Consider the following 22550-nt stretch of genomic DNA (forward strand, 5'->3'; position numbering starts at 1 on the left):
GAATAACAACCTTTTTCTGCGCTGCCCTGGGAGATGATGTTCTCTCACTACCTCTCCTACTTGAAAGACAAAAACCCTGCATTTGTTAAACCTGATTATTAGGTGAGATAGGCACTGAATTGCCCAATTCTCTCTGTTCTGGAGTTTTGAGAACCACCAGCTGTTAAGAGACTTGTGCTAAAAACTATTCATACAAGAGTTGCAACGGCATTATTTTTGCAGTACTTCTAAGGTAAAACGAGGAACACGAAACGATTGAAAAACACTGGTTCAAAAGCGAAACAAGTCAGCAAAGAGCACATATGCAGAAAACAAGCAGCAATTTTGAAACATCTTTCACATGAATTATTTAAACAGCCGCAGTCGTGTGTCACATGGCTCTGGACCAGAGCAGGGTCTCGTACATCTGGCTCTGAGCGTGCACCTTGAGCAATTGCAACGGATTTGCTTTTCATTCTGAGAGAAAAACAACCCTGGGCAGAGCTGTGAAACGTGACGTTGGCTTTAGAGCCGGTTCAGCCTTTCAAACGCTCCGGTCCTCTGCCGACAGCTGAGAAGGACTAGAATTTGTCTTCACTGCCTACCGACGGGCATGCCAATCCCGTAGCCCTTGGTGTCCAGAAGGCCCCCGACCTGCGTGAGGTTGCAATTGCGCTGACGATAATACTCGTTCATGGTGGACTCCAGCAGGAAGGCGTAATTGGAGTTCAGCACGCGCGCGATCCCTTCCTCCGTGCTCTTCACAAAGACGCTGGGCTGCTTGGAGTACATGTAGTTCCACATCCGCTGGTACGTCTGGTAGCGCGAGTTCTGCAGGAGGAAGGGGGCAAGCACAGCTAAGCTGGGAACACCTCATAACAAACTCCAAATTAGACACCACTGTGAAAAGGCCGCAAAGGAGTGCTAGATTTAGAAAGGACTTAGATCCCCAGCCTCCATGTATTCCAATGAGATTTAGCGGCCCAGCTATCTCGGTGGACTTGAGACTTTGTTGGCAAAGCTGGGCATGAAATGCATACCTAATTCCAATAGGTTCCAGCAAAGCCCTTTGCATAAATTCAATTTTAGAAAAATACGTGTTTTCCATAACAGTATATCAAAACCACACAAAAAAATAAGAAGAAATAGCTCGTGCGTGACTGATTTAAACCACTGAATGCTCCCTGTACAGCTCACATCCTATCATCTGTCACTGGGACCTTGTGCTTAACCGTTCATCAGTGTCAGAGCCAAACGCCATCCCCCTGAAAAGGGCACGGAGGGCTGGGGGCAGAGCCAAAGCTCTTTGGAGCTTGTTGCTCCCTGAATCCGGATTCTGTTTCACCCCTCATGGGGCAAATTGAAGTACCTGCTTAAGAGAACCGGAGCCTTTCCATTGACTGCAGTAAACTACAGCTCAACCAGCCCCAGATCCTCAGAATATGGTGGTGGTTGAACCCACCTTGGTTTGATGGAGAGAAAAGCCAACTATGGTTAATCTCGCTTGCAAAGAGCAAACCCGCTTGCACAAGGACTGAATTAAAACACACTCGGGCAGGCTCGTTTTCTGTGGCTGACGAGCTTTGCAAATGGTACAAGAACATCTTTAGCTATTTTTTCTCTGATACCAGAAACTCCAGCGCCCGCCACGCAGCACAGAGCAACACTCAGGATTTTCAACTTGAAAGCCTTCCTGAAAAGAACTGAGTGCCTCATATACAAACCACCTTAATCACTTGGGTTCGGTTCAGCTCATTTGAGATGTAACGTTTTGCTTAGAAGTAGCTTTTTGCCAAACCCCTGAAGGGCGTAAAGTTGGGCTGAAAAGCTCAGGCCCACTCGAGGGATTTCTCAGACTTCCCGATTCAGTTCGGACTCAGAGGGGGGAAAAAGCGAGAAAAGCTTTCTGTCCCCTCAGAATTTCAACATGTGATAAATAAATAATCCTCAAGCAGTTATTTGTGCATTCAGAGCACTGCAGAAAAGACTCATTCATTTATTTATTTCCCTTCTGAATAGAAAAGGGAAGACAAAAATTAAACTGGGCTAAACGGCAAGCAGAAGATTACATGCACTTGGCTGCTTTGTTTTCAGTGCACTGACCACACACAGACCCCAGAACTTTCATGTACGTCATAGCCTACCTGGGGTTGGCAAATGTTTCTTTGCTTACCTACCCAGCCTGAGGGACTCTCATATAAAAGCCAAGATCACATCAAATCCACACAGAGACTCACAGAAATTCAACTGCAAACGGTCATTTGCTGAAGAATGCGTTATGCCATAGCTGTGACACAGGGATGTGTACCATTTTCCCACCCACACGGTGACTCTTCAAGTGTTAAAAGTTACTTTCTACGTCTGGGCAGGAAAGTTTGCTCATTCAAGATCCAGCAGAGATGTCCTGATCCCAGCTGCTGCCTCACAAAACCCGCCTTCCCAGTCCTCCACTATGTGCCCCCAACATCCTTCCCATCATCACCCACTGCGGGTCTAGCGGTGACGTCCAAATTGGATTAAAGGCTGCACCCCCTGCCCAGTTAGCAAAAGAATGGGGTTTACTTGGAAGAAGGTCATGCTGGAGCCGCCGTGAATGGTGCCGTACTCGATGGCTGTCTGGTCAGCCAGGTCATCTACGGATTCGATGGGGACATCCATGCGCTGCACGGTGAGGAAGGCAGCCAGGTTGGCTGTGTAGGAGGAGATGATGATCAAGGTGAACGCCCACCTGGGGAAAGGGGGAGGTGAGATGGTGACCTGAGGTTCACAGAATCCCAGCTCCCTCAGCCTTTCCTCACACGGGAGATGCTCCACTCCCTCCAGCATCTTGGTGGCTGCGCTGGACTCTCTCCAGCAGTTCCCTGTCCTGCTGGAACTGAGGGGCCACAGCTGGACACAAGATTCCAGGTGTGGTCTCCCCAGGGCAGAGCAGAGGGGCAGGAGAACCTCTCTGACCTACTGACCACCCCCTTCTAACCCACCCCAGGTCCCATTGGCTTCCTGGCCACAAGGGCCCAGTGCTGGCTCAGCCCACAGCACCCGCTATTCCCAGCTGGTCTCCCTGCTTAGCTTCCAAGATCAGACAAGATCAGGCATTCTCAGTGTAGTATGGCTGAATATATTATATATGTATGTATGTATGTATGTATGTATGTATCCTGATAGTATCTGAACGAAACCTTTTTTTGAAGGGCAGAGCAGAGTGGCAGGAGAACCTCTCTGACCTACTGACCCCGCCCTTCTAATCCACCCCAGGTACCATTGGCCTGATCTCCATCCCCACCCTGTACCTGCTTCTGCCCAGAAAAGACCCCCCGACCCTCCTCACCAGACGCCGCTGACGCAGCGCGTGGACAAGGCTTGGGGGGCGATGGTGGAGCCCTGCTGCATGAACCCCCCGACCGGAAACCACAAGCTGTTGCCGAGAGAGTATTGATTCACCAGGAGATTGCAGCGGCCTTGCGAGCAGGGGTGGGGGCTGTACCACTCGTACGGCGTCAATCTGAAATGACAAGAAACGGGCAGCTCAGTTACTTGACTGCGAAACAGGGTAAAGCAAAAAAGAAAAGCTGTGAAGCCCTAACTCTCCTGGAGGCGGGTTTTTCTGAGGAGGAAGCTCTTTGCTGTCAATTGATGCCCAGGGCTCAGAGCTGTGTGAAATGCTTGCTCTAAGATTCAGAAGCCAGAGGCTTTCTTGTAAAGATTTGCAAAAGGTTTCAGAGGCTCTGCTGAAAACCTGCGCACGGGCGGCAGGGAAGCCGGAGCCCTGCGTGCAAATCTGTAGGGCAGACAAAGCCCAGCGATAATTCCAGATGCGCACGGACTCGATGTGAGATGGAAATCAAACATCTTCGGTGTGTTCCCTGCTGGAGAGTGAGCATCACCGGGGAGTTCAAAAGAGAAGAGTGTGAGACCTGACTGCACGACACCATCAAGAAAAATAACTGTACTGGTGTAAATGGTTGCTCTGAGAAATACCTGATTGCCATGGCAAGGTCTACATCCTCGTTTGAAGCCATGAGCTGGTGTTACAAAGCATCACACCCTTTCAGTGCTCACAGGACAACGCTGGGAATCTGAATTAACCAACAACCTGTCACTGAAATCACTGCAGCCTAGATCTCTGGTTTTTGCTGTTTCAAATTGTCAGTTTCTTGGTTGCTAAGAAAATCTTCCAGTTCCTGTGCTGCGGTTCATTACACTGCTAATGGTTAACAAAGCTGCTACCTGGGAGGGCTCTGCCAGCTCAGGCGGCATTTAACCAAAATAAGGTGTTTCCTTTCGTTTCTGCGTCTCCCACCTCGCGGAGATGCCAGCGAGGCGGAGGATATTTCTCGAAGATTTTCTCCGGTTGGATCAAGCACTAGAAGTAAAACTCACCACTCTGGGAGAGTCTTCTGCAATTCACAGGGTCAAAAGCTCCTCGCTGCTGGGCCAGGCAGAGAGCGGCCTCCAAACCTCCATCTCCAGCGGGAGGCCACATAAAGGCACCTTTTTTGGAGGATCTTGTTTAAAACATGAGGACGGGGCTAAAGAGGCGCCAAATCTCAGTCTGCAGAGAGCATCAGGCTGCATTATTCAATGGTTTCTCCAGAACTACGTTTCTGAGGCTGTGACGGCATTCGAATAAACCATTAAAGCCCTATCAGGATGACAGCTTTAGCCGTGCTAAGGGACCAAGTGGCAGCACAGCTCAATTTTTTGTGGTGAGAACTGGGTATCAACCATGTGCCGAAACAGCCTTCAAGTCCTGAACGTGTCTTTGGTACAGATTGCCAGGACACAGTTTGTGCCTGAAAAGGCCCATCTATGCCACCGGTTTGTTGGGAGGTCAAGGAAACCAGCAACGGTCCCCGCGGCAGGAGATGCGCAGCAGAGCAGCACGCAGTGATATATTTTAAGGCAGATTTAAATTAGTCATAGGGAAACGGAACTGAGAGCTGTCAAGCAAGGCTCTGCGCATCAACCAAGAGGCAGCTGAAAGATACTAATGAACTTTCTTTTTCTGTACACGCTGGGTTTTACAGGGCCAGAGGAAGCAAACACCACTGCTGGAATTTGCATTAATATCTCTGAATGCATTTCACAGAATCCCAGAGTGTCAGGGGTTGAAGGGCCCTGGAAAGCTCATCCAGGTCAATCCCCCCATGGAGCAGGAACACCCAGATGAGGTTACACAGGAAGGTGTCCAGGCGGGTTGGAATGTCTGCACAGAAGGAGACTCCACAACCCCCCTGGGCAGCCTGGGCCAGGCTCTGCCACCCTCACCCCAACAAGTTTCTTCTCCTCTTTCACTGGAACCTCCTGTGTTCCAGTTTGCACCCATTGCCCCTTGTCCTGTCACTGGTTGTCACCAGAAGAGCCTGGCTCCATCCTCCTGACACTCCCCCTTTCCATCTTGATCCCCAGCAATGAGTCCCCCCTCAGTCTCCTCTTGTCCAGCTCCAGAGCCCCAGCTCCCTCAGCCTTTCCTCACACGGGAGATGCTCCACTCCCTCCAGCATCTTGGTGGCTCTTTTTCTGCACACACTGGTTTTACGGGGCCAGAGGAAGCAAACGCCCTGACTGGAATTTGCATTAACATCTCTGAATGCATTTGCTGGTACCCACCAGCCTCCACCCTCCTGTGCAAGACAAGCGGTTGGTTTATCTCTTGAAAACCAACCTCCTACAGGGACCAGCACCATTTGCAGCACCAGCCCTGCTCCCAAACCTTCTGCCACCCTCCCCACACAGCTCTCATCACCGTCACCCACTGTTGTGGCCACGCACGCTCCTGCATCCCGGTGTCACGGGGGGACACCGGAACATGCCCCCTCCACACTGGTGGCCTGGGGGATGTCCCCGTGTCCCCCACGGGTCTGGCAGCGTGACGTGACGCTAGATGGCACCGCGAGGAAGGAAAAGGCACCGCCGGTCACATTACCGAGCCACCAAGAAGAGGACGCAGCTGACGGCCAGGTAGGCGAGCAGCATGAAGAGCCAAACCCCGGGGGAAAAGGGATCCAGGAACGAGAAGTAGCCGGGTTTGCGGCCCTGCAAGGGAAACAAAGAGTTTGAGCTGCTTGTATTTCAACAAATTAAACAGCCCGTTCTGAAAACGACACAGAAACGCACCTGCCTTGATGCTGACAACGCATGGGAGGGGAAATAAATGAAGCGGGGGTTTGCAAAAGGGACACCAAATGCAACAAATAACCGAGTCCTGCAGCACCTCCCTGCTGGCATCCGTCTCCCAAGACTGTTCTTCTCCCCACCTCAACTGTTTCAAGCAAAGAAAGGGGTGAACTGATAGACAAATGGAGACAAAGGAGTCGTGTGCGGAGCCCTTGGTGGGCAGGAGGGGACTCGCCTGAGTTCAGAGGTGGGTGGAATGGTTTGCAAAATGCAGAAGGGAGGGAAATATCTTTTGTGCAAAAAAGGAGAGAAAAAAGATACATTTGCAATGTTTCTGGTTTTCTTTCTTCAGCCTTGAAATGTCTCCTCTCTACAAAACTCAATGAGATTATTACTTTTATCTCAGGGAACGTGGTATTTTTATCTCCGAGATGCGTCAGAATTTCCTGTTTTTTCTCAGCAAACCACCTTTCCTCGGAAAGTTAAGCCTCGCTGCTAGAGAAAAGCAGGTTGGTCTTCTCTCAAAGCACCTGAAATTTTCGCAGTTTCCACTGAAACCTTGTCAAATGCAGCAAAATTCGCGCAAAGGGATGCGCGCTTTCTAGAAGTATCTCAAAAGCTGAACGCCTCCCATTTTTGGTGACCATATTCTCCCCCCACCAGCAGCTCTGGCCACTAACTCACCTCCGAGCACACTCAACGTCACCACGGGGGACAAGGGGAGAGGTGAAATAGAGCACAAGCCACAGGGCTGAAGAACTGTGTTCTCCTCTTGCTCTCTGTGCAACTTGTGGTGTTCGGCGCATCCCTGAACACCCCGAATGCTGCAAAGCGCTCGGGCGATGCTCATCTATCTACCTTGGGCATCTTTATCGTCTCCTCTAAACAGCTCCCAGCAAAACCATGCAAATCCCCACAAAGGGCTACAGGCTTGATTAACCCTGCGCGAATACGAGCATCACAAAACCTCCAGCTGTATCTTCTGCCCCAAACCACAAAGTCAGTCCTGGCATCACAAAACCAGGAAGCTGCCCACAAGTCAGAGCCCCTGTGAAGGCTTTTACTGTAAATCCAACGTGGAAATTGCCTTTCAGCACATCGCGGCCAGGCTGTCGGTGTTATTTCTTACCGGCACCGCGCTCTGTTGTGTGCTGAGAACATCGATCACTGTTTGCTCGCTCCAGCACGGCAGCTGCTCCGCTGTAGATCGCTCGCTTCACACAAAACCTGCTGCCGGGATCATCTTTGACACACAGAGGCCTCATTTTGCCCTAGTTTGCTGCTTTACCCTCCCCATCTGTAACACCACATAAACCAATAATAGCTGGTAATAAATACCACCTAAACTCAATTGCCATAGCAAACCCAGAACCATCAAAGACCAAGAGCCCTTGTATTTTAAAGCTGTGCTTAATCCCAAGGTGGTAAATAATTTTCTGTTTTCGCAGTCTCCAGGAAACACAGATTCAAGACTAGGACTTTAAATTCCATTTCTATTAAAAACCACTATTTTACTACTGAAGTATTTGTAATCTTATGCAAAAACTCAGTTTCACAAGGCCTTGGTAGCTCTTCTGAATGCTAAGTTGTTGCTAGAAAAGGCGATAGTTGGTGCACAAAAATCTTCCTCTACTTAAAATATCTCAGCTACTGTGATATTCTCAGCTCCAGTCACCAGCTGGGACCGTAACATCTCAGAAACCTTCTACAGCAAACTCTGCCCTGCATGAAGTGAAGAAACCCCCACACCATAACATCCTGTCCCTGTGTCCGTAAGGACAAGGTGAGTTTGAGCTTGGGATCTACATGAGCTTTTTTAGACATTCTGGCCTATTAAGTCTTTTAGCAAATAAAAGAGTTAATGATCCATGGGTCAGACCTCCCTGCAGCCGTTCCCAGGTTAAAGTCACTTCCTAAGAAAAGGTTCAGCTTCATCAGGGTATCATTTCAGAGCCTCTCTTGAAGACGCGGTCTCTCTTCTGTACCAGCTTATCTTACCATACTTGGTATAAGGTGAAGTACATAGAGTAAAAGATCCCGTGTCCTTTTGTCCTTCCTCCTTTTTGCTCAGTTGCTGCTGTGCTCTCCTTTTCCCAGCTAAGCTGGCTCACCTGCCTCTCTGTTCCGCAGGTGGAGCACGAACTGAGGCGCTGGGAACCTGCAAGGGGTGCAGTTTGCTCTCAGCCCACCAAACCGGAGCTTCTCCAAAGCTGTTCCGGGCAGCCCGTCCCTCCCCAGCACCCCCTTGGCTGGGGCTCCCTCGCGAGATGCTCCTGTAACCAAGTGCCTTTCTGTAATTAAAGCCTTGATGTCTTCTCTATGCTTCTGGGCCAGTTTGTCAATAAATTACACTCGTTAAGGAAACTGCGTTGGAAGCTTTGAGTCTCAGGCTTGGCAATGACTCTCTCCTGTGACTTTACAGTAGTAGTAGTTCTGGTTCTTTTCAGCTACAGTCATTTGCAGGCTGCTGCTACATATTCTTTTCATTCACAGTTGTGGATAAGAATAAAGATATTCTGTTCCCACGGAGGGCACAAACTCTCTCTTATCTGTCTGTTTTGAAGATGGGAATGACAATATCTGGAGTCTGTCAGATATTTTTAGCCAGTCTCAATACAGCTTTGTTAATTGGAAGAGCTATTTTTCCCCTGGAATAGTAATGTTCAAAACGTCCAATAATTGATGAAGGCCTACTGCAAATCCTCAGATGGCAGCAGAACAGATTCATTTACCCTCCCCAGTTGTTCCTGGGAGTCTTCATTTTCACCCAGAGAGAACCGGTGTTCTGGGCAGATGTCACTTCTCGGAGTTTGTCCCTAAAAAGGCAGGCGGGAGAACTCGCTTCTGTCTCTATAGGCGGAGGGAAAGCAAGAGAGCGGCCTGGGAGGGCAGGAACGAGAGGCTGATGAGCAGAGCAGCGCGGGTATCGGGAGGGATGCTCAGCGCATTCGCCTCGGCTGTTGAGCCTCCTCGGCCTGGAACAAAGGAGCTATTCATTCAATCCTCCTCATTTTATAAGTGCTACAGCAATCAAGTAGAAACACTCCAAGCCTCGGTTCACTTGGCCTAAACTCAGCTACTCCAGCGTGCTCACCCAATCTGCATTTCCTCACCTTAAGGTAGAGCACAGGAATGATTTTCAGGGCTGATGAGCCAGAATCATGCGCTAGCGACTCCCTCGTTCCCCGCCACACAGGCAGGTGAGCAAAAGCCTGTGTATGCCACAAATAAAGCTGATTTTCCCCATCCCTCTGTGCAGAAACGGCACCGGGCACCTGATTCCAGCCCTGTGCCAAGCTCAGGACTCGTCATCCGTCTCCTGCCTTCCACGCGTCCCACCAGATGGTCAGAATGGGAACATCATAAAACAAAGCGAGCGTTTTCTCTTAGCCTGCAACTCAGAAAGCCTATTAGAGTCCCCGTGTCAGAAATCCATACTTGATTATGTCACAACAAGTGAAATTGAGAAAAATGACAGCCCCATTTAAAGCTGCCATATTCGGTTATGCGTGATAAGAGACACACGCGCTGGGGTGGCTGGAGGGGGAGGAGAAAGGGGGAAGAAATCATTTGCCACTGGAGTTGCATGGGAATGAAAATAAAATGTCATCGCGCTAGGAGGAGCCCAGAGCACGGAGGCAATTTCTCGGCAAGAGATTTGTTGTTATTTATTAGGCGCTGTGATTAACACACGTCAGCTGCAATTCTTGACACTGCAGAGGAGTTTGTGGGGTGGGGAAGGGGAGGGAGGGGGCAGGAGCAGATGGGGCTGTGGGGCTGCTCTGTAAATCACAGCCTTAAAGATAAACCAGAGCAATCAGCTACCTTGCCTCGTTACATCAATATTAACCAGTTGAATTGCCACTCGGCTCTCAGACACGCTCCTCGAGCTGAGCAGGAAAGCTCTGGACAAAGAGGGGCCAAGTTCTGGAGAACTAGAACTCCATATAACTAGAACTACATGTAACTACATATAACTACTAACTACACGTAACTATAACTCCATATCTGAAGACAGTGTCAAAAGGAACAGATAAGCTTACCTGACTGGAAATAGTACTATTTTGCGACTTAAAGTTTCAAAAGCATCTTCAAATATCCAAAAGTTTGGGGTTTCTTTGAGTTTGTGTGTGTGTCTCACAGGTAAATAAATTGGCTCCTCCCACCATTACAACCCTTTAATCACACTTAAATCAGATATATTTCGGTAGTGTGGTACTATTGATTTTAGTATGTTTCCACACAGAATGCTTTGTATTTTTAGGGTTTTTTTTGATGAGCTGGGGGTCTAAGATAAGTAAATAGACAGAAATTGTTCTGTATGACAAGATGGGACACTACACTCCATACTTATTCCTTCTTCTACTTCGTTATCTTGGAAGTAATGGAATCAGAGCAGGTGTTTTTGACTGCACACAGATGATCATCCGCACAACATTATCTTTCCCCCTTTACCCATTCTCAAGCAAAGGGATGCACACAATCACATGTGCAGCACATACAGAAAAAGCTTCCTCTGCTAAAACGTTATTCCCTTTGGCCAAGAACTACTCAGTTGATTTAAACGGTCGCCACAGATGCTCTGCATCCCCCTTGCCACCCCGCCTGGGTCACTGGGCAGCTCCACGTCCTACCTGGGTCCTTCATGGGGCTGTTTGGCAAACACTTTTAAAGCCTGTAATTGTTAATCCTGCTCGGTTTGGGAAGGGCAGGCTGGAACGTGGCCGTGTTGCGTTACTGTGGTACCAGCACAAGCGGCAGATGGTCCCTGCCCTAAACAACTTACACTCTAAGTGGATGTGTCAGACACGTTTATATCGGGTGCACACACAGGCAGCAGCAAACACCTTGGACTTACACATGTAAACCATGCACTAATATTCCCGTGTTTCCTCAGGAGGGAGCAACTGTTTGGAGAGTGATGCCTTGTTAAGGTACTTGCTGAACGTTATCGTGTAAATCAGAGGCAGAACACACATCGTACGCAACCCCTACACTTTCAAAATGCATGTGAGGAAGCAAGAAACTCCATGGTAATCCCAGCCAAGTGACACTTGCAGCAACACCTCGCACATCCACGGGCAGGTGAAAAAGCAAGTGTGACAGGACAGGGACAGTTATGTTGGATTTGGGGAGCTTGAGGAGTCTTACTAATTGATTCATTAACTCATTGGTGCTAAATTCCTCACTTACCAGAGGAAACAGAATCTTAACTAGATTGTAATTACTTATTTGTTCTTGGCAGGAGCCACGACGTATGCGCAAGTTCGTTTGTGTTCATACCAAACGCTGCATCCTCAGCAGCCTTTTGAACAGAGCAGAGGCGGCTTGCACCGGTTTATCCTTTTGGTTGCTGTTGTTGAGCTGATGGGAAACCAAGACTGAAATGTGCACCACAGCGAGCGCCCTACAGAGCACATCTCCAAAAATGCAGATTGGGAATAACACAACACCCTGCTGCAAAGTGTAAGGGGTGTTTAATGAAGGAATGTTGTTTTTACAAAACTAAGGAGCTGGTGCCTGATCCCGGGGAGCGTGGGGGGAAGGACTGAGATACATCGGACTATAAATCCTTAATTTAAATAATCCTGGAATGCAACCGAAACCCGTATTTACAAGTTAATCTAGGGGAAGGAACCCATATTTAAAATTGATTGATAAGGGGAAGGGTATTGTTCGACTTAAATGAATGAAATAGGTAAACTGAGGCAGGGTCGGGTGGTCTGTAAACCTTAAGTACCGACCACTGGGGAACAGGGAGGGAAATTGTGGCCGGGATTTTGGGGGGATATAAACGGGGGCTTTTTGCCCTATTACATGTGCCGGTCTTTATGTAGAACACCCGGTCTTGCAAAATCATTATTAAAATATGCAAGAGAATCTACGAGAACTTAATACAAGTATTGTCTATGCGAAGCAGGGAGCATCAAAGAGCAAGGGCTGCTGAATTTTAGGGTGAACAAGTGAGAAAAGGGAAATCAGAGCAGGGAAACGGAGCGTCCCGGCTCTGCCTCCCCATCAGTCTCCTCAGCCTACGTGCAAATGGATGGTGACACAAGGCAGAAAGACGGCGAAAAGAAGGAAAGAAAGGTCAAGCACATTCGCGTTTGAATAAGAAACCAAAATATTTCTATGAGTCATTCATTTTTCTTCCGTAACGAGGCACGTTTGCAGGGAAATAATGGAGGGACGTAAACGGTCATAAAATAAGTCTCTTACCATATGAACTCGGTAGAGGATGCTAATTCCCAAAGTCATGAACGGCTTAGAGAAATCAATCACCTTCTCTCGCTCCGCCGTAATCGTCAGCCCCGCCACGGCCAGATCGGCTTTCTGGAGAGAAAAGAGAGCGGAAATCAGTCCCAAGAGCCAGGAAAGGGATGGGGTGATGGCCACTAGTTCGGACTGCGCCCCTCTCACCACGTGTTGCTTTATAACATAGGTAGGGAAGCGTAACAGAGCAGCAGCATTACCCACACAACCCCATTACATGAAGTTTACAAGCCCGCCAACCCCAGACTTCCAGAATTGCAGATCAGTCCCCCCCCGAAATTCAGAGGACTGGCATCAAAATTTCCAAATTGACTTGCGAAGCAAATGAGATTAGGGGGAAAAAATAACAATCATTTCTTCCAGTGTTAATACCATTGCAATACAGATAAGGGATTTGAATTTTAAATATTATTTTTTATGACTATAGCTCTTTTAATGTCTGTAATTGCTTTCTGTAAAAATGAAACCTCCTCCATTCTCTTATACATTTGTTTGCCTGCTTTGCAGGGCGATGATTATGCAAGTGGAAAAAGGGAAGAGGAGGAAAAGAAAAGCTACTCGCACTTCTCATCCCTAAGTTTCATAAGGCAGAAGCCAAGGCACCGTCAGGCCCAAAGAACCAGCAAAATACGGCGCTTATCTCCCCGGATCCACGCGCTAGTTGTAAATGTAGCGCACAAAGGCAAAGTGACCGCAAACCTGCCCGGTTCGGGGGGTGTTTCACAGTCCGCTCAGGGCTGTTCTATTGTACAAGCCCACTGCCAGGTTTTTGCAATTGTTTCCAAGCAGCTATTACAGATTCCTAGGAGGTTCAGGCTGGAATGAATTATGAGCGAGGGAGAATTGCTGCCTTGCCAGACATTTACCCACAGGGTTTTTTAAAAGGCACCAATAATCACAACGTGGTGTGTGAGCAATTGAGCCCTATGTAAACACCAGCAGATTACTAAGATGGGATCAGTTCATCTGTGGAACACGGCGTGTGAGGAATTTTATCCGCGAGGAAAGCCTGAAGCTTGCTAAACCCCTCTTGTGTAGACTTAAAAGGGTTTCAGGTGCTATTGTCCAGGGTACAGCTCTCCCAGCAAGGGTGTTGTGAAGATACAGCTTATTCTGACAGCAGATTTCTCCTCCCAGGTCTCCAAACTGAACACCATTCTACCCGCAAAGTTGTAGACTAAATAGATGGTAAACAGGCCACATCAAAGGTGTTTCATGCAAAAGCTCTAAGGACGTTTCCATTCCCACCCAGGGGCCAATATAAAGGTGCTGCTGAAAGGAGCGGCGCGGTCCCCAGGTCTACCCAGCTAAGGCACCACCAGGTCTACCCAGCTAAGGCACCACCAGGTCTACCCAGCCAAATCACCACCAGGTCTACCCAGCTAAGGCACCACCAGGTCTACCCAGCTAAAGCACCACCAGGTCTACCCAGCTAAAGCACCACCAGGTCTACCCAGCTAAGCCAGGGAATGCACTCCGGTTATTCCCCGTTATCTTTTGGGACCCTTCCAAATCTATAGGTAGCAACATCGTGAAAGCTGCTTTTCCCTACGCAAAATATAATGCAAATCCATCCCCCTCCCTTTGCCTACAGAGCAGAAACTCAGTGCAGCAGAGTTTTGTTTCCAGGTCCCTTCTCTCACCTCCAGAGGGTCCTGCCATTCCATTAATTTCTGACAGCAATAAACTTTGCTCTGGGAACAGCACATAGTGTATCCTCTGCCTGAATATCATCCATTTCGTGCTTTCGACTTTGCCTCCTGATGTTCACAAAACTTGGTGTGATGCACAGAGGTCAGTGTATCTTAGTTACAGGGGAGCTCTGGAAACCTGAGTGCTCGCCAGCCCTCCCCTCCTCAAAACGGGTGGGAGTTGGCATTTTATAGGCTGAATCACGCGCTGGGGGAGAAAATGATGTTGCTTTGTGCTTCTGTGCTCTGTCCGCAGCTGGGCCCCGGGGAAAGGGGAAACAGGAGATAAAGGATGGGGGGAAAAGGGGCAAACACTGTCATTTTCATCCTTCCAGCACAGTTTTGGCTATAAATATCAGCATGAAATAGGCTTAGGAAAAGACCCAGAGCACTTTGGGAGTAGAGACAGGCACTTCTTTAACAAAAGGCTGCTTAAACAAGGCCAAACTCTTGCTAGGTGAGAGGAAACCCAGGTGGGCTGGTGTCTGAGATAAAAGCATGAGCTGCCACCACCATACCTGGCATTAACCGTGGATCTGCCTGCGTGAGCAGACAGGCTCGCGCTGCCACTGGAAAGGGTGTTAAACACGGGGGCTGAGCCGGGCTCCTGAAGAGGAACAACAATTAAGCAGCCTTAAGAAGTAAATTGCAGGGACTGCCAGTCCGGAGGAGGCAGCCGCCTCCTCGCTGCGGATGCTGACAAGGCTCATCTGGGAGCTAATGGTGATGAATGGGGCCTGACGTCAGCCCAGCCCGGGCAGAGCATCCCACGGAATGTCAGGGATAGAAGGGACCTGGAAAGCTCATCCAGTGCAATCCCCCATGGAGCAGGAACACCCAGATGAGGTTACACAGGAAGGTGTCCAGGGGGTTGGAATGTCTGCACAGAAGGAGACTCCACAACCCCCCTGGGCAGCCTGGGCCAGGCTCTGCCACCCTCACCCCAACAAGTTTCTTCTCCTCTTTCACTGGAACCTCCTGTGTTCCAGTTTGCACCCATTGCCCCTTGTCCTGTCCCTGGTTGTCACCAGAAGAGCCTGGCTCCATCCTCCTGACACTCCCCCTTTCCATGTGATCCCCAGGAATGAGTCCCCCCTCAGTCTCCTCTTGTCCAGCTCCAGAGCCCCAGCTCCCTCAGCCTTTCCTCACCCGGGAGATGCTCCACTCCCTGCAGCATCTTGGTGGCTGCGCTGGACTCTCTGCAGCAGTTCCCTGTCCTGCTGGAACTGAGGGGCCACAGCTGGACACAAGATTCCAGGTGTGGTCTCCCCAGGGCAGAGCAGAGGGGCAGGAGAACCTCTCTTGACATACACCACCCCTTGTCAAGCTATGGAAACAAAACAGAATGAGAAAGTCCAAGGAGTGTAAGGGTTTGGGGCTGTCTCTGTGTCAAACAGAGGGAAAACCAGCTCAAAGGGCAGCTCTGGGAGCACAAGGCATGATGCGGATGCTTGTTCCCCTGGAAACCTTGTACTAAACTCCTGGCAGGAGGTGACCCTGCTTTAAGCAAGGGTGACTCCAGAGGTCCCCTCCAACCTCTGCTACTCTGCGCAACTCTGCAAAACTAGCAGCAGCCACTGCACAGCGGTTTGGCTGCAACCTGCTCGCCCGGGCAGCAGCAATGACAGAGCAATCTCTCTGCATCTGCAGATCTGTCCCACGGCACGACGGGTACGGCTCGGCCGCCGGATCAATGTACACATTGCTTCTGCTCCAGCTGCCCAGCTGAGCTGACAGGAGCTATTTCGGGTTGTGCAGCTCCTCCCCCAGGAGCGAGCGGCAGCCAGGTTGTGAGCTCGGATGCATATTCTTGCATTTATAAGGAGGGTCACTCGAAGCTGCTGTTTGGTTTTGTGAGGTTTTTTTAAGGATGTGTACAAATTCTGCCATATGAAAAGCGACAGCCTGAAAGCCCTGGAGGCTGCAGCCCTCTGTTTAAGCCACAATGAGGGATGGGATGACCAGCATCAGTGCAGATGTCACCGCCAAGCTTGCCTTCACCCATGGACTGTCTCTGGGGGTGGGAGGAAAAGGGCTGTGCCAGGTGTTCCCTGTGCCCGTGGCAAAAGCCAGTTCAGGTAAAGCACCAAGAACTGGGACCCTAAGCTGCCGCAGAACCCAACCGGCTTCCAGCACAGCCGAGGGTTTGTGTGCGACTTCGGCAGAGCCAGCAGCGCGGTGCAAACGCCGCTGCCCAGCCCCTCGCTGCGTTTGCTCGCCAGCCCACGCTCCCTCGCTTCCCCACTCCCCCTCACTCCCCCCATGTCACACTTGCCAGCGCGATAGCGTGCAAACAGACTCCCCCTCCTTTCCCTCACCCACGCACAGCTTTCCTCGCCGAACACCCACCGCCCAGCGGAGAGCAGGACGCTGCCAGCTTTCAAATCTCTTCTCCCTCCCTTCCCCTTCCTGCTATTCCCCGTCTTCGGAGCAGTTGAAGGGAGGGGGATTGTACAGCACCACTTGGTTACCAGCAAGAAAGATGGAAGAACCATCACCCCAAAGTTTCAATGTCCTTTCAGTTCTTGTTCTTGCTCCTCCCAAGGCCACGAGATGAACAACTACGTCTCCTTCACTTTAAAAAGAGCTCTGACCGCCACTGGTCCCAACCAGATTCAAACCACTGGCACAGATAACAAAGATCCAGCGTTATTGCACAGAATCTCACTCCGCAAATGATCCTGTGCAGAAAGGAGCTTGCTGTCCCCAGCGACCTGCTCCTCACTCTGTGCCTTCTATTGCAGCACCAGGTACACTTGCCCTGGAAAGACTCACAGATGTGCTGTGTTACCATCACCACATGTGAATACAGACCTGAAAGAAGCCTGGGCAGCTGATGCAAGCTGCACAAAACACACAAAACACACTCAACACGCTCCCTCCGGGGCTGCTTCATCCGTCCCATCCCCTGCACCCTGTCGCGGGTGGGCAGACCAGTCCTGCGCAGAAGGGACCGTCACCTCCTGCTGGTACCCGACAGACAGGGTGCTGATCCCTGCTGCATCACAGGGAGCTTTCTCAGAGCTCTGGCAGCAAAACTGCAGCATCTGGTTCCTGCCAATACAGCTTCCTAACAAAACCGAACCACAGCACCTCTCCTGAGCGCAGCTCTGCTCTCAGGGGCTTTCCTGAGATGGGGACGTTCAGGAACTGTTGCTGAGGCATCTCTTAGACATGAGCCCGTCTCCTCAGGGAGGAGCAAGGGAGCCGATGCTACTGACACAGCAAGTGAAACAGAACAAGGAGAAAGCTGTCACGTTGCCTTAAAAATACATCCGTTGGCTTGTATCAGACTACAGAATTCATTTCAGCTCCAGGGTGTGCTGGAGAGAATGAGAAAGGGAAGAGCAGGCAACCATCAGGGACTCTGACCCGGAGACTGTATTGCAGCAGGAAGGAGCGAGATGTAATTCTTCCAGCCCTATTGCTCCCTAAGGCTGAAACACCAAAAATTAGGAGATGGGAAGATTTGCTGCTCCTGCTCGTTTGCTTGTTACAGATAGCACGTGTGTGCGGTGTCAGGCGGACTGCTAGGGATGCAACTGTCTGTGCCGGAGCCGGATGGGCTGACAGGGACCGGAGAGCGGCTTCACCCCCTTGCTCGCTCAGGGGATGCGCAGGGTGTTTGTCTCCCTGCTCTGCGTGCACAGAGGGACCAATTAGCTCAGCGTTTTCTGAATTTGTGGCATCTTTCACTAGGGAACGGGCTTGAGCCCTCGCAAGTGATTTCTCACCAGCCAGATCTCCATCAGCTGATCACAAGGTGCAGATGCCGAGTCTGCTGACCTGGACACAAGAGTCTCTACAGCTCATCCACTAACCCCTCGAACCATCCCAGTCCCCCTCTTCTTTAGCATTTCATTTAGTTTTTTGAGCAGGTCTGATGAATTTGGGTCAACAACAAATTTATGTTTCTACAGCATCCTTCTCAATCATATCACAGCGCACAATTAGCTGTAATGGAATTTTCAGCACTTAGGAATAAATCAATAGCTGGTTAATTTAGAAGCAATAAAATGAAACACTTTTCCCATACAGCCTATAGTCGCTCTGGGGAGATTCGGTGCCACGGGGGGATAACGAAGACAAAAAAAGCACTGGCAAGGTATTGCATGGAGCTGGATCATTTTCCAACCCTCTGGTCCTGCACACTAAGTGCATGTGGGTCAAACCTCACTGTCTACAGCTGATCAGGGTCAAGAAGGAATCCATTTCCTACAATAATACAGCATTGCATGAAGAGATAGATGCTGAGCTTCTGGTTTGGGTACAAAACAAGGGGCTGGAACCGAGGACAAACCCCCTTGGGCTCTGAAATGACCTCAGAAAGCAACATCCCCAGCAGCCCTGAATAAACACAACATGGGCAGATCTGCCCCGGCTGACCTGAGCCAAAGGCCCTGGGACTGATCAAAGCCTCGCTGAAACCATTAAAAAAACTCTAAAGTGCCTAGAAAGAGCAAATCAGAGAAAGCTTTTTCTCTTCAATTTTTGATTCAGCTTCACACAGGCTTTGCCAGCTCTGCCCTGCTGAAACAGAAGTCAAAATCCTCCTAAATAAGGCTCAAGCAGCAAAAGAAACAAATAGTTTCCATGTGAAGCTGAAGTTAAAACACTTATCTCTACAGAAAAACATCCCTCCAGAAGCTCCCATTTAACAGAGAGGCAATGCCGAGGTTAGTAGGCCAAAAACTCAACGGCTGTTCCCTTCCTTTGTTTGCACAGATCACACGCTGCTCTCTGCACCTTCCTTCTTGCCTCCCAAAAGAAACCTTGCAGAACTGTAATTGTGTGTGTGTATACACGTACACACAAAGATATGTATAAAAACTATGCTAATAGCCCAGAGCATTTGCAAATAACTGCACAGAAGGCTCTTTAGAAGACACTCACCCTTTATATATTGATCCCCAGGAATGAGTCCCCCCTCAGTCTCCTCTTGTCCAGCTCCAGAGCCCCAGCTCCCTCAGCCTTTCCTCACACGGGAGATGCTCCACTCCCTGCAGCATCTTGGTGGCTGCGCTGGACTCTCTCCAGCAGTTCCCTGTCCTGCTGGAACTGAGGGGCCACAGCTGGACACAAGATTCCAGGTGTGGTCTCCCCAGGGCAGAGCAGAGGGGCAGGAGAACCTCTCTGACCTACTGACCACCCCCTTCTAACCCACCCCAGGTCCCATTGGCTTCCTGGCCACAAGGGCCCAGTGCTGGCTCAGCCCACAGCACTCGCTGTTCCCAGCTGGTCTCCCATCCAAGTACTGACCGGGCCTGACCCTGCTTAGCTGCCGAGATCAGACGAGATCAGGAGTTCTCAGGTTGGTATGGCTGTATATATATATTATATATATACACATACATGTATGTATGTCTATATATATGTGTGTGTGTGTGTGTATATATATATATATATGTTCCCCAAGTATATCCTGATAGTATCTGAACTAAAGAGTGCTGGCTCATGGTCACCCTGCTGTCACCAGGACCCCCAGCTCCTCTTTCCCTACGCTGATCTCTCACAGGTCGTTCCCCAACTTACACTGGAACCTGGGGTTGTTCCTGCCCATATACAAGACTCTACACTTGCCCTTGTTGTATTTCATTTAATTTTTCTCCGCCCAACTCTCCAACGTCAAGGGGGAGTGTCAGGAGGATGGAGCCAGGCTCTTCTGGTGACAACCAGGGACAGGACAAGGGGCAATGGGTGCAAACTGGAACACAGGAGGTTCCACTGAAAGAGGAGAAGAAACTTGTTGGGGTGAGGGTGGCAGAGCCTGGCCCAGGCTGCCCAGGGGGGTTGTGGAGTCTCCTTCTGTGCAGACATTCCAACCCGCCTGGACACCTTCCTGTGTAACCTCATCTGGGTGTTCCTGCTCCATGGGGGGATTGCACTGGATGAGCTTTCCAGGTCCCTTCCGACCGCTCACATTCTGGGATCTTTCAGAGATGTTGCTCATCTCCCCCAGCTGGGATGAGAAGCTTCAGCAGGAGCCCTGGAGCTGCAGGGGCCGGATTCAGGCCCTCGTTCCTCTGCTTTGCAGGAGGGACGTGCCACTGTTGTGAGGATAATGACGGGGTGGCTCAGGGGCTCCTCACTCACCGTGGTGTGGATTATCACAAATACACCTCAGCGCGGATTTCCCACCAGCTGAGAAACTGTCACTGGGTTCTCACAGGTAATAACATGGCAGGGTAGAAATCAGCGAGCAAGGAAGTATTGGTTTAAACAACGTCAGTCTTAATGTTAGCTTTGGCTAAGCCTATTTCACTAGGGATCTCAGAGCATTTCCTGAACTGTAGTTAAGCTTCACGATCCCCGGGGAAGGAGGAAAACAAAGAGCAGGGGTGGGTAGCGGCTGACTGAGCACACAGGTATGCAGAGGTGTTGTCAAACCCAGAAAAGCATTCAGCTTTCAGCCTAGCTGCTGTGCAACAATACCACGAAAAGATCGCACTCCACGCGCTCCAAGCAAACAAAAAATACAGTTGTCTCCGCAAACAATACTCAAAGTCAAGGAGCTCAACTGGATCTGCCAAAACTTTGCTGGGTAGAAATGTGATTCTTACTTTCTTCCCTCCCAAGTAGTGTGGGTTTTTTAAGTCTTCTTCAGCTTCTACCAACCCGTGCCAGAGCCTGCGTGTGTTCCTGTTTCGAGTTTTCATTAGTTTTTCCACTGGGAACAAAAAATAATCCATTTTGTAGCAAGCTCTTGCGCAGGGACCTCAGAGTCCAAGCCTCCCTGTCACATCAACACAACAAATACATTTGCCATGGGGAGCACACATTAAATGGAGATGCTCTGGTCAAAGCCTCACAAATGGACTAAAACCTCCATCCATCCCTATCATCCTGGAGTGCTTAATAAAGCATCAGGGCTTCTCATTGCCAAGTCCCGCCAGAGCACAGTTAAAAAGAGCAGCTAATTCACTTACCCGAGCAATCAGCTCCCCGACCATCCCTGTCCACGTGCCATTCGCCTCGGGGACTCCGTACACACCATCGCCAACGAGGTGGATCTTATAGTTGAAACGCAGGATCTCGGCCAGCTCCTTCAGCATGTCCACGCAGAAGCCCTCGTAGCGGTCGTTGCCCTCCAGCTCCTGATGGTTCCACTTCAGCATTAAGTAAGGGTTTTCCTGCAGTGAAACTGGGCAGCTGTCATTCCCATCTTAGCCGAGGCGTCCCAGCGGCGCGGCGTCGAGCGCGGGGCAGCACCGGCATGGCCAAAACCCTCATAAGGGGCAGCCAAACCAACCTCCCATCCTGATATATCCCCCTCGACCAGGGAGACATTAAAGCCATTTCACACAGGAGAACACAAACCCCTCTGTCTCAGCCTCCAAGTTGAGCACCAAAACCAATACAACTGCATCCTTGCCTCCTCACATTACTGGGCAAAATATATTCTTTCATCAATAACAATCCATCAGACATGCTCCCTTCTTTCTTCTTGTAATTCATTTGTAAAATTAACAGCACCGCATACATAACCTCCGAGAAAAATAATTGATCCCGCTGCCCTGGATAGGAGCCACGTTATGGGATGCTGGCAACAATTACAATTTCATGCATACATGCAGGTTTATGTGAGAAGTTCCAGTGGACAAAACCAAAAGAGAAAGAAAGAAAACAAAGCAGAAAAGTTATCGCCCGATGTAAGACTTTATTTCTTTGCCACCTTTTGTACTAAGGAAAATTAACCATCTACTCGCTCAGCATGTGCTACCAATTAGTCGGACTAATTAATGGCAGACTGCTGGGAAACTGAGCAACATTCTTTATCAGCGTAGGAAAGAAGGCCAAGTTGGCTTCTGATGTTTAAAGTTACTTGCAGGAAAGAGATATAAGGTATCTTATAAGAGATAATCACGGGACGGGCAGCACCCAGAAGGAGAATTTGTTGACTATGGACAGGGTGCCTGTCGATGTGAAGTCTTGGTTCATACAAGTTCTACCCATCTTGGCCAATTTCAGTAATTTTATGGGTAGAAGGGACAAGTGTCCCTTCCAACTTACCAGCTGTACGTAAAACAAGAACATCGTTCAGAGATGAATGTAAAATGGCAACTTATCCCAGTCCCAGCCCTCTCCCCAGCTGCTTCTGAACTCATCAAATATCATTTCCATATGAAACATCAACTTGAGTTTAATTACACTGTCATGAATTGTCCTCAGTGCTGTAATTAGAGATTTGATCGGCTGTTCTTTATGAAATCAGTGTGCAATGCTGCATGCTGGGGGCCAAGGGGGGCAGGAAGAGGGAATAATATTCTAGCTGATTGACACCCCTAAGCGCTGGGCTGGCAAAGAGCTAACGGGAACTGTAGGTGACCCCCTCACTTACCAGGATGGTGGTGACAATGAGGGTGGTGTTGAACAGACTGTCTGATATGTTGGAGGAGAAGATCCTGTTGTCCATGCTGAGTCCTTCAGAAACATGCCAGTGGCCGATCTGGAGAAATAAACAACACAATAAGGGATTTTACAGGGCAAATT

At 49.6% G+C, this 22550-nt stretch overlaps 1 protein-coding gene across 1 annotated transcript in view; it reads right to left on the reverse strand.

Annotated features, from left to right (window-relative positions):
- The window catches only part of GRIK4 (glutamate ionotropic receptor kainate type subunit 4), a gene marked incomplete at its 3' end in the record, with an annotated part of 112739 nt that overhangs the window by 5163 nt on the left and 85026 nt on the right, over positions 1-22550 (reverse strand). The window contains exons 10-16 of the mRNA XM_082070150.1: positions 22399-22506; positions 20987-21190; positions 12316-12429; positions 5906-6015; positions 3308-3481; positions 2542-2707; positions 585-810 (exon numbers count right to left, since the gene is read on the reverse strand). Coding sequence (XP_081926276.1) covers positions 585-810; positions 2542-2707; positions 3308-3481; positions 5906-6015; positions 12316-12429; positions 20987-21190; positions 22399-22506 — 1102 coding nt within the window. The remainder of the gene's footprint in view (positions 1-584; positions 811-2541; positions 2708-3307; positions 3482-5905; positions 6016-12315; positions 12430-20986; positions 21191-22398; positions 22507-22550) is intronic.

Source organism: Streptopelia decaocto (genome assembly GCF_964273445.1).
Source record: "Streptopelia decaocto genome assembly, chromosome: 21".
NCBI classification, from domain to species: Eukaryota; Metazoa; Chordata; class Aves; order Columbiformes; family Columbidae; genus Streptopelia; species Streptopelia decaocto.